General features: G+C 37.9%; 1 protein-coding gene across 3 annotated transcripts in view; it reads left to right on the top strand.

Annotated features, from left to right (window-relative positions):
• YEATS2 (YEATS domain containing 2) overlaps positions 1-15,272 on the top strand; it is a 79,528-nt gene that overhangs the window by 38,870 nt on the left and 25,386 nt on the right. For 2 of the 3 annotated variants that reach the window (XM_081062811.1, XM_081062812.1), the window contains exons 12-16: positions 1,390-1,548; positions 3,984-4,087; positions 5,696-5,803; positions 6,294-6,476; positions 13,212-13,470. In XM_081062811.1, the coding sequence (XP_080918937.1) occupies positions 1,390-1,548; positions 3,984-4,087; positions 5,696-5,803; positions 6,294-6,476; positions 13,212-13,470 (813 nt within the window). The remainder of the gene's footprint in view (positions 1-1,389; positions 1,549-3,983; positions 4,088-5,695; positions 5,804-6,293; positions 6,477-13,211; positions 13,471-15,272) is intronic. The other variant, XM_081062813.1, reaches the window with a different exon arrangement.

Genomic DNA, 15,272 nt, shown 5'->3' with positions numbered 1-15,272 from the left:
AAATTGTTGGAATGACAAAACAAAGTATTGTGGCTTTAAAATAAAAAAAATTTCTTAGTTCTTCTAAGCACGGTTTTTAGTTAACAAGTGAGCTAATCACTTTTGATTAGCAAAGCAAAGGTGTCCCAAAGTAAAAGTCATTCATATGGGAACATTTTTTGAATGAGGCAAGAAATGTATTTCAAAGCAGTCAAATTTTCATCCAGAATCAGCACAGGTAAAATATTTCCTAGGATGTATGGTTGAAACTAAGGCAGAAATTAAGTTTGGGGATTATATATGGAAACCAGAGTGAATAGTAATAGAAAATATTTAGAGACCTTTTGGTTTGGAGTTGAAATATCTTTTATACTCTCTAACCACACAAGAAAATTATTCCTATTTTCAGTAGGTAGGTCTGAGGCTTCATTTTCACTGAGGTTGAATTGTCCGTTGCCTCACGACAATTTCACATTTATGTTAGGTAAACTTTTAATGGGATTGTATTTCATGGTTTTGGCTGTACCACTTCAGAAATACTTATATAATACTTAAATGAAGGGGAACTAAAAGGAGTCATTGGTGCTGAAAATAGAAAACTAAGAAATATGATCCAAGTCTTTGAAATTAATGAAAATGAAGAATGTATAGTTTTACTTACCAGTTAGAAGCATTTTGGAACTTGCTGCTTCAGAGGTCTAAGAGGCTGAACATAGAAATTGGTTTGAAGTTTAAAGAAATTCATGGATGACAAATTTGATCAGTGAAAAACAATTGAGGATGTTTAATGATACATTGGTAGCCTTTGAGCGTATTCTGTGGGAACACAAATCTCTCTGGATCATGGGTGGGACATACTTTTGTTTGGGGTGGGTACATTTCATATTGTCCTATTATTACAGAAATTAATTGCAAATCAAGACTCCTGGTTCCTAAGTCCAGCTGTTCACTAATTTCCTCCCTAATTTTAGTATCTTCAAGTATCGCAACAACCCAGCCCTGCCCAGGGTGTTAAGAGATTTATCATCTAGGGTTTCAGCAGTTCCACACTGTTATGTAAAGCATTGCTATTTGAACTTTAATATGCCTATGGGGCAGCTTGTTAAAATACACATTTATTTTCGGGAGATTCGGGGTAGGATCTCAGAATCTGTTTCTAACAAGCTCCTGATGTTGCTGATCTAAAGCTGCTGATCCATGGATAAGGCTGTAGAGAGTGAAACACTAATCCCTGGGCCTCAGCTACACTGCTGCTGCTGCTCAGCACCTGAAACACACAGTCTCACTCTCTTTTCCCAATTTGTCACCTTTGTTCTGGTCACCTTGCTCTTCCATTATCTTCACCATCTTCTTAGATGGGTTGAATATGTCTGCTTTGTTTAGTTTATTTTCTCTTTTTAATTAATAAAGGGTCCCCTATATCAACTCCAAGTCCATCACCATTGCCTCGAACCCCAACTTCCACTCCAGTCCATGTGAAGCAAGGCACTGCCAGCTCTGTTATTAGTAATCCTTATGTCATCGTGGACAAGCCAGGGCAGGTGATTGGAGCCACCACTCCCACTACAGGTGTGTGTTTGATTTATGCAATCCAAAGTATTTGATCTTTTTTAAAGATGAAATCCTAGCATGACTTAGTAGCCATATAATGGGAAGTGAAATTTCCCATCCATAAACAAGGGGAGGAATACATAAGAGTAATGCCAGTCCTGTTTTTCTGAGGGAAGGTTTATTCTTTGTCAAAGTTATATTTTTAGAAATTTACTTAAGTTTTCTTTTTAGTTTCTAAAGATTAAAAGTGAGCCATAATCCCCCCCCCCAAAAAAAAAGTTGATTTTATTTCATTTGGAGCACGTTCTTTTTGGGCAATGCGGTTAACTTTTCCAAATTAAGCTTTTGTACAAAAATAGCTTTGTGAACCATATGTATTTCTCCCTGCTCAAATAAAAAAGTGATCTTTACTTTTCTGCAAATAAGATAAATTTTCTGTACGAGAGGGAAAGTGAATGATGCTGTTAGAAAAAGAAGACTTAATACGAAGAATAAGAAGAAGGCTTTGGATTCACTTTATTGGTCATAATCTCGTATGCTTCTAAGGGTAAACTTTCCTATAGCTTTTACTTCTAATAAAGAGAAATAGTGAAAAGGGAAATGAAATAGGAGAGATGACTGTAGGTAATGAGACTAATTTATTTTCCACATATTTGATTTTAATACACATGAATGTCTGTTAAGTCTTCCCAGATAGTTTTTTTTTATTATTATTAAAAGTTACATCCTGGGCCGGCCCGGTGGCTCAGGTGGTTAGAGCTCCATGCTCCTAACTCCGAAGGCTGCCGGTTCGATTCCCATATGGGCCAGTGGGCTCTCAACCACAAGGTTGCCAGTTCAATTCCTCGAGTCCTGCAAGGGATGGTGGGCTCCGCCCCCTGCAACTAAGATTGAACACGGCACCTTGAGCTGAGCTGCCGCTGAGCTCCCAGATGGCTCAGTTGGTTGGAGCGTGTCCTCTCAACTACAAGGTTGCCGGTTTGACTCCCGCAAGGGATGGTGGGCTGTGCCCCCTGCAACTAACAACGGCAACTGGATCTGGAGCTGAGCTGCGCCCTCCACAACTAAGACTGAAAGGACAACAACTTGACTTGGGAAAAAAAAGTCCTGGAAGTACACACTGTTCCCCAATAAAGTCCTGTACTCCTTCCCCAATAAAAAAAAAAAAAAAAAAAAAAAAAAAAAAAAAAAAAGTTACATCCTTTAACAATGAGTGAAATTGTGGAACTCCTCTTTAAAATGCTGCTTTCAAAGATTACCTAATAGCCTTTTGAATATACTTAGGGATGCCAAATGGGTGTCCTTTGAGGATGTTAATAGTTACAAGTTTGGTAAATGGAGTAGGTGATCAAATACCTTTTTTTTAAAAAAAGATTTTATTGGGAAAGGGGAACAGGACTTTATTGGGGAACAGTGTGTCCCTCCAGGACCTCTTCCAAGTCAAGTTGTTGTTCTTTCAATCCTAGTTGTGGAGGGTGCAGCTCATCTCCAGGTCCAGTTGCCATTATTAGCTACAGGGAGCACAGCTCACCATCCCTTGCGGGAGTCAAAGAATTGAACCCACAGCCTTGAGGTTGAGAGTCCACTGGCCCATGTGGGAATCGAACCGGCAGCCCCTGGCATTAGGAGCACGGAGCTCCAACTGCCCGAGCCACCGGGCCAGCCCTCAAATACCATTTTTGATATTGTCTTATTTTTGACTGTATATTATATGACTTATTTTTATCAGACCGTAAAGGCCATTGTACAGATGTCTGATGTTGGCAGCATTTTTGAATAGGTATAGCCTTCTAGTAAAACTACTGTGTTTCCCCGAAAATAAGACCTAGCCAGACCATCAGCTCTAATGCGTCTTTTGGAACAAAAATTAAAATATTTTTAATTTAATTTTTAAGTAAAATAAGACCGGGTCTTATATAATATAATATAATATAATAATAATATAATATAATGTAATAAATAATACCGGTTATAGTGTAATATAATATAATACTGGGTCTTATATAAGACCGGGTCTTATATTAATTTTTGCTCCAAAAGACACATTAGAGCTGATGGTCTGTCTAGGTCTTATTTTCGGGGAAAACGGTACTTAGAAGGGGCTAGCATTCACTTGAATGTATGCATTTTGGCACATTGTTAAATAACCAGTACCATTATGTTATAGTATTTCTTTTTATATAAGTAGCACAGTGTATAATGTCTACTTGCTTATTGTTCCACACATCCTTACTAGCGTCTTGTCCTTTTTCAGGTGAGTGAAGTGGTCAACTTTGTAGGATGAATCCTTAAGTATTTTTTTCTTTAATAACTTCAGGGTTGTAAGTTTTTAACTCTTAGAAATGAAAAATAAGTAGTGGGGAAAAGGGGCGGGTGGTGGAAAATGCTTTACAGTTCCATTTTGTAAATTTTATTTTGTTTATACTTTACTTTTAAATCTGTCTGACTTACAGGAAGTCCTACAAACAAGCTCTCTACTGCTTCTCCGGCCTCCCAAGGAACAGGTTCCCCTATTCCTAAAATTCATGGAAGCAGTTTTGTAACATCTACTGTCAAGGTAGCACTCTTACTGAATTACTGCACTTTGCTAGTTTTAAAGACAAGGTGTTCAAGTTCAATAAAAATTTGTCAGTTGATAATGCAAATTTCATAAAGTAGAACCTTCAAGCTAATAAGTATCTTGAAGGTGATCTCCAGACTCCCTACTTTACCCTTGATCTTCCCTACTGTAGAAAATGTTTCTCAACACTTCTGTCAATTGGTTACCCAATATCTATTTGAAAACTTATTATGGTGAGGCAGCCTTTTTTTAATCAATTTATTTTTTTGGACAGCTTTGTTACAAATTTTTCGTGATAAAAATATATTCATCTGGCAGTACATTCCCTTTTTCCTATATCTGAACCAACAAGTAATAAATATATTTCCTTATTTCCTTTTCCAACATGTCAGTCATTTGGTTACTTGAAAATAATTCCTCTTTCCACAACTTTTTTTTTTTTTAATTCTTCAGAGTAATAAGGCCTTTGAAATTTAGAACTCCAAATATAATCTGACTTTTTCAGGTCCAAGTGCTAGATACATATCTGTGCACTGTTTGGCAAAGACAGCCCCTGCTGTTTCTCTAGTTACTCTGCTTGTCATTGTTATGGCTGCCTTAAGGCTAGAACTTTTGAGGTATATACTCCTATTTGAGAATTCCTGAGAATTCAAAGGTCATCTCCCCCCCCCCCCCCCCAAAGATCCTCTCTTCCATAACTGGTGCTAACACAGCATTTCTTGTATTTAGGCACTTACCAGTTGTGATATTGAATAGTTTTCTGGTCTAAGGCGAGGTTTTTCTCTAAATTCAGTGTAATCTCTGAGCACTGTGTTGTATGAATGCCTGAGTTATAATAATTCCCTTGAACATCTTCATGTTTTGCCAGTCTCTTTTTTAATATTTGTTGATGGTCTTTCCATTACACAGTGAAGCAGGGTTCTGAACTTTGTTTCTTGCTCCTGACATTTTTTATGGCGAATTGCATCTGAGTTTTGTATTTTGTATTTGAGAATTAGAGACAAACGGCAGTATTTTGAATGTTGACATTTGTTATCGTTGCAGTTGCTAATTGTTCAAGTTCTTTCTGTTGTTTTGTTTTTTAAATGTTTATTGAGAAATTTCCCCGTGTCCTTCACTATCTGTTCTGTGTATAGAAAACAAATCAAGTTGCAAGTACTATTAGAAGGGTGTATATACTGAAACACTGAAACTACCTGTTTCATTCATTCATTCATTTAATGCCTAGGTCCTATGGATAGGAAAGAAATGAAATATAGTGCCTGTCCTCTAGTACCTTACCATCTGGCAGGGGACTAGGGATGGAAAGCAGTGAGTCAACCAAATATTAGAGATAGTGTGATAAGAACCTTTCCAGCATACAGTGAGTAGTTTTTAGCATGTTACACAGCCTTTCTTTGCCTTTGGTTTCTAAAACTATATTAAAATGCAGGTCTATAGGCTTAGGAGACCCCAAAGAGTTTTGGGTTTTTTGTTGTGGTTTGGTTTTTGAGTTGCTTATGTTGCTAGAGAATGTCACAGGTTTGTATTATACATTAAGTGACTAGAGTATCTGAAAGTACTCATTTTACCCTAATTGTACAATATGTATTTTTACATACACAGCAGGAAGATTCTTTGTTTGCATCTATGCCACCTCTTTGCCCAATTGGGAGTCACCCTAAAGTTCAAAGCCCCAAACCTATAACTGGAGGACTTGGAGCTTTCACAAAAGTGAGTATTTATTAAGGGATTATCCCACAAGTTGGTATGGTCTTGTTACATAGTCTTTTTTGTAGCATCTTGAAGTTGATTGACAGTACCCTACAACATGTAACTTTAGTCTCTCAATTATAAGACCACATCGTACTTCTGAGACGTGCTTCCATTTATTTAGTGGTGTCCACAGGGCAGCCTTTGGAGTCCAGCAAGATGGGAACCGCAGAGAGCACAAACGGTGTGTGTTTCTCTCTGCTGCCATTTTGCCAATATCTAAAACAAATGACTAGGTTGAGTTTTCAGATACACAGAGTCAAGTCCAGATCCTACTTTTGATCCATTTAATGGCTGTTATGGGCTATATTTAAGCAGTATTTTCACCCTTCTGGTGGAGTCATTCTTTACAGCTTCATTAATTTATTAATTCCTGCAGACAGAATATTCAGATATTAGTAGCTTTTTTCATGGGATGTTTATTCAGTATCATTATCATGTTTGTTGCAAGGTAATCATCAAACAGGAACCGGGTGAAGCCTCTCATGTGCCCACAACAGGAGCTGCCAGCCAGTCACCACTCCCTCAGTATGTAACTGTGAAAGGGGGTCACATGATAGCTGTGTCCCCTCAAAAACAGGTCATAACTGCTGGAGAAGGGACTACCCAGTCACCAAAGATTCAGCCCTCCAAGGTTTGTGTTGGGTAGGGATGGGGAGGTCAACAAGTAAATGACCATTGTTTGTCTATATAATTGACAAGCATCGAAAAGATTCAGGATGACAGGGTTGCTGATCACAGGAAAACCTGCAGATGAAAGCCACGTAGGGAAGGCAAGTCAGTCGGTGTTGGGGCCGCCTACTCTTACAGCAGTCATTAACAAGAGCAGGGACATGTGTGTTAAAGGGTCCAGGGACAGGCGAAGAGGCAAAGGTGTGAAGTGTTATCTCTGGCAGTGAAGGTGATTGACCTCTTGGGCACAACTTTCCACATGATTCAAGTCTAAAATAGGTAAATGACAGGACCAAGGTCTCCTGCTTTCCTTGTTTATTTCTGGTAGGAGAGTGCTATAGTTTATACCTCTGGTACCCAGGCTGTCATCTGTTTAATGAGTCTTGGCTCTTTAGAGACTTTATTTTCTTTATAACTTGGGGGTGTGGGGAATTAATATGTTGGGAGAGCTGTAAAATTGCACATAGGTCATGCTTTCCCGCGCCCGTTTGCTTACGTGTGCGTATGTATCTCATGCTCGTATTTACACAGTATCTGTAGTCCTCAAACAGCCTTGCAAGTAGGATATTTTCACCCCATTTTACAAATGAGGAAACTGACTCTGAGAAGTCAAGCAACTTCCTTGAGAGCATGTAGTGACTAAGTGACAGAGGGTTGGAACCCAGGTCTACTGACTCCAAAACTCTCTATTCCAGAGCAAATTAAAATTTGTGAGGCATTTCTGTAACTTAAACATGCCTTTAGAACATTCAGAGTTAAATTATCTTACTTTGGGGTACATATATTCTAAAGCTATTAAGAATATTATGTGAAGTGTTTGTTTTTCAACTTGAAAGTCAGCTGATCTAGGGAGAGGGAATTGTTTTGAGAGGAATACTTTAAAATAGAAAAAGGTTTTAGATATTTTGATCAGTCTAGATAGCCACATGTGGATCAAGATAAAAATCATAGTGTTTTAGAGTTCTAAAATCTGTAAGAATTCATTAACAACTTTCCCAAACTTATCTGGTCATAAGAATCATCTGATGATTAAAAATATATAGATACCTAGGCCTCTATCTCAAATTTATTGAATCAGAATCTTCTTGGGAGCCCTGGGAATCTAGATTTTTAACAAGCTCACCCCCTGACTCATATGCTTAGGCAAGTGTGGGAACTGCAGAGCTATAACATCAAATTAGACATCGTGGCCTCCGTAGCCAGAATTGCTAAGGCAGGCACCCCAACAGCTTCCCAGGGCTCCCTCGGTTGTGGTGGCCTCAGGGCCAGGCATTTTGTCCGTGTCCTTTAGTGAAGGTGCTACTGTCATCTGAGCCTCCTACTCAGACACATCCTGTATGTTCTTCACAATCTATTTTGCTTCAACTGGAGATGCTTGGTGTTACTTACCGTGTTTCCCCGAGAATAAGACCTAGCCGGACAGTCAGCTCTAATGCATCTTTTGGAGGAAATATTAATATAAGACCTGGTCTTATTTTACTATAAGACCGGGTATAATACAATATAATATAGTGTAATACAATATAATATAGTGTAATATAATATAATATAATATATAATATAATATAATATAATATAATATAATATAATATATACTGGGTCTTATATTAATTTTTGCTCCAAAAGATGCATTAGAGCTGATTGTCTGGCTAGGTCTTATTTTCAGGGAAACAGGGTATTTAGGTTTTTGAATCAACATAGTGTTGCCATTTATGCTCAGAAGCTCTAGATAAGTTAGTTTCCACTTTTTGCCACTTTGCATTTTGAAAATTCACTCATCCATTAATGCCAAACAACTGTATTGGCTTTCTTGTCACATTGTCACCTACCTAATGGCACTGTAGGACTAAGAGAAAGTAGATGGATTTGTGTTGGAATGCTCTGAAGAAAGTTTAAGGGCACCTGAAAAGACAAGCCACAGAAGAATGTAAAAGAATTGCAAAGAAGCAGTAAAGCGTGAGAAAAAAACGTCAGTGTTTATCCAGGATATTGAGTGCATGCTTCGTACAGATAAGGAGCTATCTCCAAGTATAGATTGTCCCCTGGTTATTGCTGAAGTGCACTGCTAGAAACTATGCTGGAAAATGGGGTGAAGAAAATGGTACTCTGTTACTTTCCATACAACTTTGGCACAATGGAAACACAGCTTATCTTTTTCCTGAAAGTGGAGAGAGGGACTGCTTTTGACATAAAAAAGGGACAGAAATTAGTGGGTTCATGTGGGAAGCAAGCCGTGTGTATAGGAAAAAAAGCATGAGCTTTGGTCTAGAGCTTGTTACAAATCTCAGATCTCAGCCACACATTTCTTGTGCCACCTGGGCTGGTTTACCTCTAGGAATGCTATCCTCTGTCTTTCAGAGTTGTAAAATTGGAGATCATTGTATATGAAGGGACTGGCACAGAACAGGTACCCAGTAAATGATAGTAGCTAATGTTCGTGACAGAGCACAAGCTCTGTGTATACATAGTGAGTACCATGGTAACACTTACTATCATTGAGTGTTAAATTGTAATTGGCTGTGTCTTTCAGTGTTTGGAGAGAAAGTCACACATACAGAATCTCCACCTTCAGGTCGCTAAAGTGAATTCTAACTTGCAAAGGTCTGTAAAGGGCAGAGGAAGGGCAGAAATAGAAACATTAAGTCAAAGCGTGAATCAACGTGATAAACTTACAACAATACAGAACAAAGGGTGTCTGCTTTGTAAAACTATAAGGAAATTAGAAGTATAGAGAGAAGTGTTGTGGAATGGGAGAAAAGTTGAAAAGTGAGTTCAGGTGCTAGGCCAGAATGTTGGATTGTTAAAAAAAAAAAAAAAAAAAACTGAATTTGGGGTTATAGTATTCTACTTAAGGACCTTCCCTGTGTTACTGGCAGCTGTGTGTAGTCGTCTGTCTCCCACCCACCTCGCCCCCAGAATGCCAGACTTCCTCCTTCTCAGTTTTTTAGAACAAAGCATGGAGTGTTAATCTTGGGAGTGGTGTGCTCCTAGTGGGTAAGTTTGCTAATAAAAACTGCCCTCCTGTGGCCAGCTTGGGACACCACATTTTATTTGGCGCTTGGAAAGATTGTGTCATATCCTGGAAATTTTGAAGCAATTGTGTGTGAGGGTAGAGGTTGGTACAAGGAGAGAAAAGCAAGTCAGATGCATGGAATTTGGGGAAAGAAATTAAAGTAGGTTCAGAGATTTTTCCCTTGAGATCTTTGCTTTCTTTGTTATTTAGGAACACAAAAATAGATTACATGTCATTTAGCTTATGCAGTAGATTATTAAATTTGACATATTTAAGAAATGTGAAGAGTCTTTGTTAGGAAAAAATTTCAACTACTACCTATAACCAAGGCATAACACAGAGGCTTAATTTAAATAAATTTTTTTCTCTCCTACATAAAAGACCAGTAAGCAGTGTTGGTGTGTTGGTTCCACAGTCAAGAATCTAGACTCCTGTCTTATTACTCTGCTAGTCTCAAAATTTGGTTTTCAGCTTGTGGGCTAAGATAAGCTACTTCATCTCATCCCACCATGTTCACATTTCTGGCCAGCAGGAAGAGAAAAGGGGAAGGGGCTGGCGGAGGGAGGCATACACTCATCACTTCAGTTTACATCCCTTTAGCCAGAAATCAGATGGCCAAACCTACATGTGTGGGGGCTGGGAAATATAGTCAATACTCTGTGTGGCCGTGTACCTAGCTGAAAATTGAAGGCTCTGTTACTATGAGAGAGAAGCAAAGAATGGATATTGGGGTTCAACTGACAGTTTCTGCCATACCCCAAAAATGTTTTTCTACATTAAGAAACTTTTTTTCATAAATGCACAGAAAAGTTCTTGATCAGCAAGAAGTTTTTATGTCTCCGCATCGCTAGGGGGAATGACCTTCCCAGCTCTGCAGCACACACTATTGCCTACAGATTGAGGCTCGTACAGTCAGAATAAGGAGATTGGGGTATTCCTAAGGGATTGTTCTTACCAAGCCAGGATAGCTGGGAGGATTTCTCTTCTCCATCCTAGGTCAACTTGCTTTTTTAAAAACTGGTTCTTTGATTCTTTTGTTTCTTCCTTCTTTCCTCCCCTCTTTTCTTAAACTTACATAGGTGGAGAGACTATTGTAATGAATCCTATGTGACCATTACCCAGTTTCAACAGTTATCAGCATTTTGCTAATGTTATTTCTCTTCCTAGAATATTTTAAAGCAGATACCAGATTTTATATAGTTTAATTTCCATTTGACTAAAATCTAGGGTTTAAGATCAAGGTCCTCTCTCCTGGCCAAATGCTGAAGACAGTGACAGATATTTCTCCTTTGGCTCTATCTATCCTGAGTCTCCACATAGCTTCATACATTACCATTCCTCAGTTAATAATGAGTGTCGTGGTTAGCAGCAGCTATCATTTACTATGTACATCTTGTTAACTTGGTATTTTATGAACTTATTTTCAACTTATGCCTCAGAATCTTATGAGATAAATATTATCCATATTATATAAATGAGGTGTCTAAAGCTAAAGCTCAAAGTGGTTAAATAACTTATTATCCAGCTACTAAACTGGGAAACAAGGTCTGACTGCTTATAAAAACCTATACTCTTTCCATGGTGTTACGCTGTGGTTTATAACAGTTGATTAGGTGACCATTTTCTTTACATCCACCATATTATCCAAGCATGTATATGGCAAGTGTATTTTACTGTATTCATATTTTTTTTTAAAAGAAACCATATATGATTTAGTAATTATTTAACTTAAAAATTCAACTCATCAGTTGTATATGATTTATCATTTTGGTCCACCTCTTAAAGAATCCTATTTTTTAATTTAGAAAGATTCTAAAATTTCAGTAAAATGCAGAGAATAATATAATCAGTACCCACATAAGCTCCACCCTGAATTAACATGTTCATGTTTACTTCAAATCATATTTCCTCCAAATACATACAACTGATAAAGTTGAAATCTACTTTGTTCTTCTCAAAAGCAACACTGCTGTGAATTTGGATGTGTAGCTTTTCGTCCATACTTTTATTATGTAAATACATAACCATAAATAACTTGTAATGTTTGTGTATAATGTTTTTATTTACATAAAAAATACAGTTGACCCTTGAACAACATGGGTTTGAACTACACGAGCCTACTTACACGCAGATTTTTTTCAATAAGTATTATACCCGTACTATTTTCAATCTGTGGTTGAGAGTCCATAGATGTGGAGGGCTGACTGTGCACTGATCTACGCCATTTTCTGTAGGGGACTTGAGCATTCAGGGATTTTAGTATCCGCATGGGTTCCTAGAATTGCAATCCTCCTTGGATACTAAGGGACAACTGGTGTAGTTAAGTTTTGGGGGAGTCAGAAGTCATACTTGGATTTTCAACTGTGCGGGGGGGTTTGGTACCCCAAACCCCCACGTTGTTCAAGAATCAACCGTATTCTAAAAATAAAATTGCAACCAAGGGGTGTGTGGATTTTTATAATTTTATTAGATGCCAGAACCTCTGTGGAGTGGCTGTACAAATTTATTTCTACAAGCCGTGAACAAGAGCTCTCCATAGCCTCTAGCCAGTTCTTGGTGTTAGCAGATCTAAAATGTTTTTCCTCCAATCTGATAGGTAAAAAGTACTTCCTACTTATTTTTTGTGCTGTTTGAAAATAGATCTCTTGCTGTTCTTATAAAAGTCTTTTCATCTAGTATCTGGTAAGAAGTTCTTTTTATGAAATAATGGGAGTGGGAGACCCTGCCCCACTTTGCAATTAATTAAATTGTTTCTTCTAATTTAACATCTCTATTCCTTTGTAGTATTTTCTTACTTAAAAGAGTTTACCTTATAGTATTTTTAGAACCAGATATGTCTGACTTTCATAATCTGGGTACCGGGGTCTTTTTTAAAAAAATTCAATTGAACATTCTTGCTTACATTTTTTCTTTTTAACCAAGTGTCTAGCTTTGAGGAAAGGAAAGATTAGAAGTATATATAAAAAAAATAACTTAATAATCGGCTGGAAGAGGTGTCCCGTATTGTACTATATAGTAAACAACATGAATTGTTAAGCCTTCTAGAGATGAAGAAATAATTGTTTCAGATGGAAGTCATATAGAAGGGGTTACAGAAGTGGAGATTATAGTTCACATATAAGAATGTTTACTGCAATTTTTTTAAAAATGTGAAGTTTAAAATTACCTAAATAGCCACACAGTCGTGAAATGTTTACATAGGTTATGATATATCTATTCTGGTATATAATTATTTAGTCATCTAAAAATGTTTTTGAAAAATAATAACATTGAAAAATACTTGTGACGAAAATTTAAAAATTACAAAACTATATGTGTGATCATAAGCTGTGTTTTAAAGTAAACATTAAAAAGAATTGGAAGTAAATACATTAAACATATTAAGAGATTATTTCTAAACAGAACTTTTTTAAATTTCTGTATTTTCTATCAAAAAACATGTGTTTTTTTACACGTTAAGATAAAACTAACGTTTTGTTGTAATAATATCTAAAACCTAAGAAATATTACTGCTTTTACATCTATCATAGGTCACATTCCTAGATGATCGCTTTAGACTGCTAGAGATGTATTATATCTAGGGCTTCGCTTTGTTCTTTGCCAGAACACAGTGATTATTCTGCTCTAAGCTCTTGAAAGGACTGTGAGAAGAAGCACTGCTGGACTTTCCTCTGTTTTGAACAGGTTGTTGGGGTGCCGGTTGGGTCTACTTTACCTCCAACAGTGAAACAGGCTGTGGCAATCAGTGGTGGCCAAATCCTTGTAGCCAAGGCCAGCTCTTCTGTCGCCAAAGCCGTTGGTCCAAAGCAAGTTGTGACCCAAGGAGTTGCCAAAGCGATTGTGAGTGGAGGTGGAGGAACCATTGTCGCTCAGCCAGTGCAAGCCTTAACCAAGGCTCAGGTCACTGCTGCTGGCCCTCAGAAGAGTGGATCCCAGGGTTCAGGTAACTAAGACTAACTGAGGCTCTTCCCCACCCAAAATGTTCTTTGCTCATGATTTTATTTGCTATTTGGTTCTGTCTAGGAAAACCTAGTAGGTTGCTGCTATTAAAAGTGTATAAAAACATGTTCATCTTTTTCACGTAAATTTTACATGGAGGTCTGGAAGTAGTTTGCTTTAAGAGGGTGTGTGTGTGTGTGTGTGTGTGTTAGCAAAAATAATGAAAATAGAGGGTATTTCTTGCTACTGCTTTTAGATGTGAATAATTTTCATTTGTCCTCATCTCCACTTTGGGTTATATTTCAGACTTAAAACTTGGTATGGTCATTTGCCAGCAGAATTTTGAGATACATGACTAATGAATTCTCTGCCAAACAAAAGTTTAAACACCTTGAATATGTTTTAGGCTTTGATGTGTTGTTTCTGTGAAGGCATGAAAAAATATACCTAAGACAATTAAATATTTACTAATTTTTGAAGGTCTTGATGAGGCTAAAGAACTGTTGCAGTGATTTGGAAGGATAGAAGATAGTAGATGTCCAGACTAAAGATTTCAGAGGTGATGACAAAGTTCATTAGTGGCAGTAAAACTGAGTGCTTGAGGTGCATTGGAAGAAATGATCTTTGGAGTTTAGAAGAGCAGCAGCTGAGAAGCCAGAGAATTAAATAAGTCATCTGCAAGGCTGTCGTTGGGAATGGCAGTCTTTGGCATAGAGAGTAACGCTTTGAGTCAGGAGTCAATCTTTAGCAAATGAGGGGAAGTGGATGTTCAGTAAAAGCCAAAAAGAGAAGGGTAAGATTGTATAGCCAAGCTGGAGCCTCATTGGAGCTGGGGGATTTTTGTTTTTGTTTTTCTGGAGTGAGGGATGATAGTGGTCTGAAAGACAAACTAAGGAGCAAAAAGGCTCCTTTTGTAGACTGAGGTAAAATTAAAAAAATAAAAAAGAAACAGCCCCTGGCTAAGGGAGCTCCTGAGGAAGTCATATCTCCAGAGGACTGACAGGTTTAATTACCACAAAAAGAGATAATGCTCTAGAGGGTGTAATGATCATGGTAGGAATTCCTGGGGGCGTGGTGAGAGTGTAGGAAGAGAGGGGTTGAGGTTACTTCAGATCAGGAACAGCGTGCAGTGTACAGGCAGGACTTCAGGTGAGGTGGCCGGCCGCAGAGGTTTGCGCTTCTGGCGGTGCCAGACACACACAGTGATGTAAGGTGGAGAAGGCTGTGGGAGTCCCTTCTCTGTGTGGTAACTCATGTGGTTCTGTAGGCTTCATTTCATTTGCTTTGAATTCAGAAAAACTGCAGAAAGTTTGACTCATGTTTAGAGGTTTTATAGCCACAGGCACCAAGAAATAAATTCTCAGGGGTAAAGGAAAGCTCTCTGACATAGGTGAGACTTAAGAAAGATGTGCTGTAGTTTCATAGCATATGTGCCAGTTGTTGACTGGACCATTGTTGACTGTAGGTCTTACAAAATGAGGAAGGCTAGAAGTGGTGTTTCAAATCAGTAGATTCATTCATTACCAGAAATTGACTAAAGGGGCTTTAAACCCAGGGGGAGATGTGTATTCATTCACAGGTAGGATGATTATTTCATTGATTGTCTAAACCACAGCGATTTTAAAAGTAAAGAGTCCCTGTTAATTACAGTGGGACTTAGGTGTAAACTGGAACTGTTCTGAGCAAATCAGGCATATAGTCGGTCGCTCTATTTAAAAACAAATATAAATTTCTTATAGTTTATAGCAGGCTCTTTTTGTATGTAAATCAGTTTTCAATCAGCAAGCTACTTAAGAATATCAGCCT

This window comes from Rhinolophus hipposideros (genome assembly GCF_964194185.1).
Source record: "Rhinolophus hipposideros genome assembly, chromosome: 2".
Taxonomy (NCBI): Eukaryota; Metazoa; Chordata; class Mammalia; order Chiroptera; family Rhinolophidae; genus Rhinolophus; species Rhinolophus hipposideros.
This window is presented reverse-complemented; position numbering and strand designations above follow the sequence as displayed.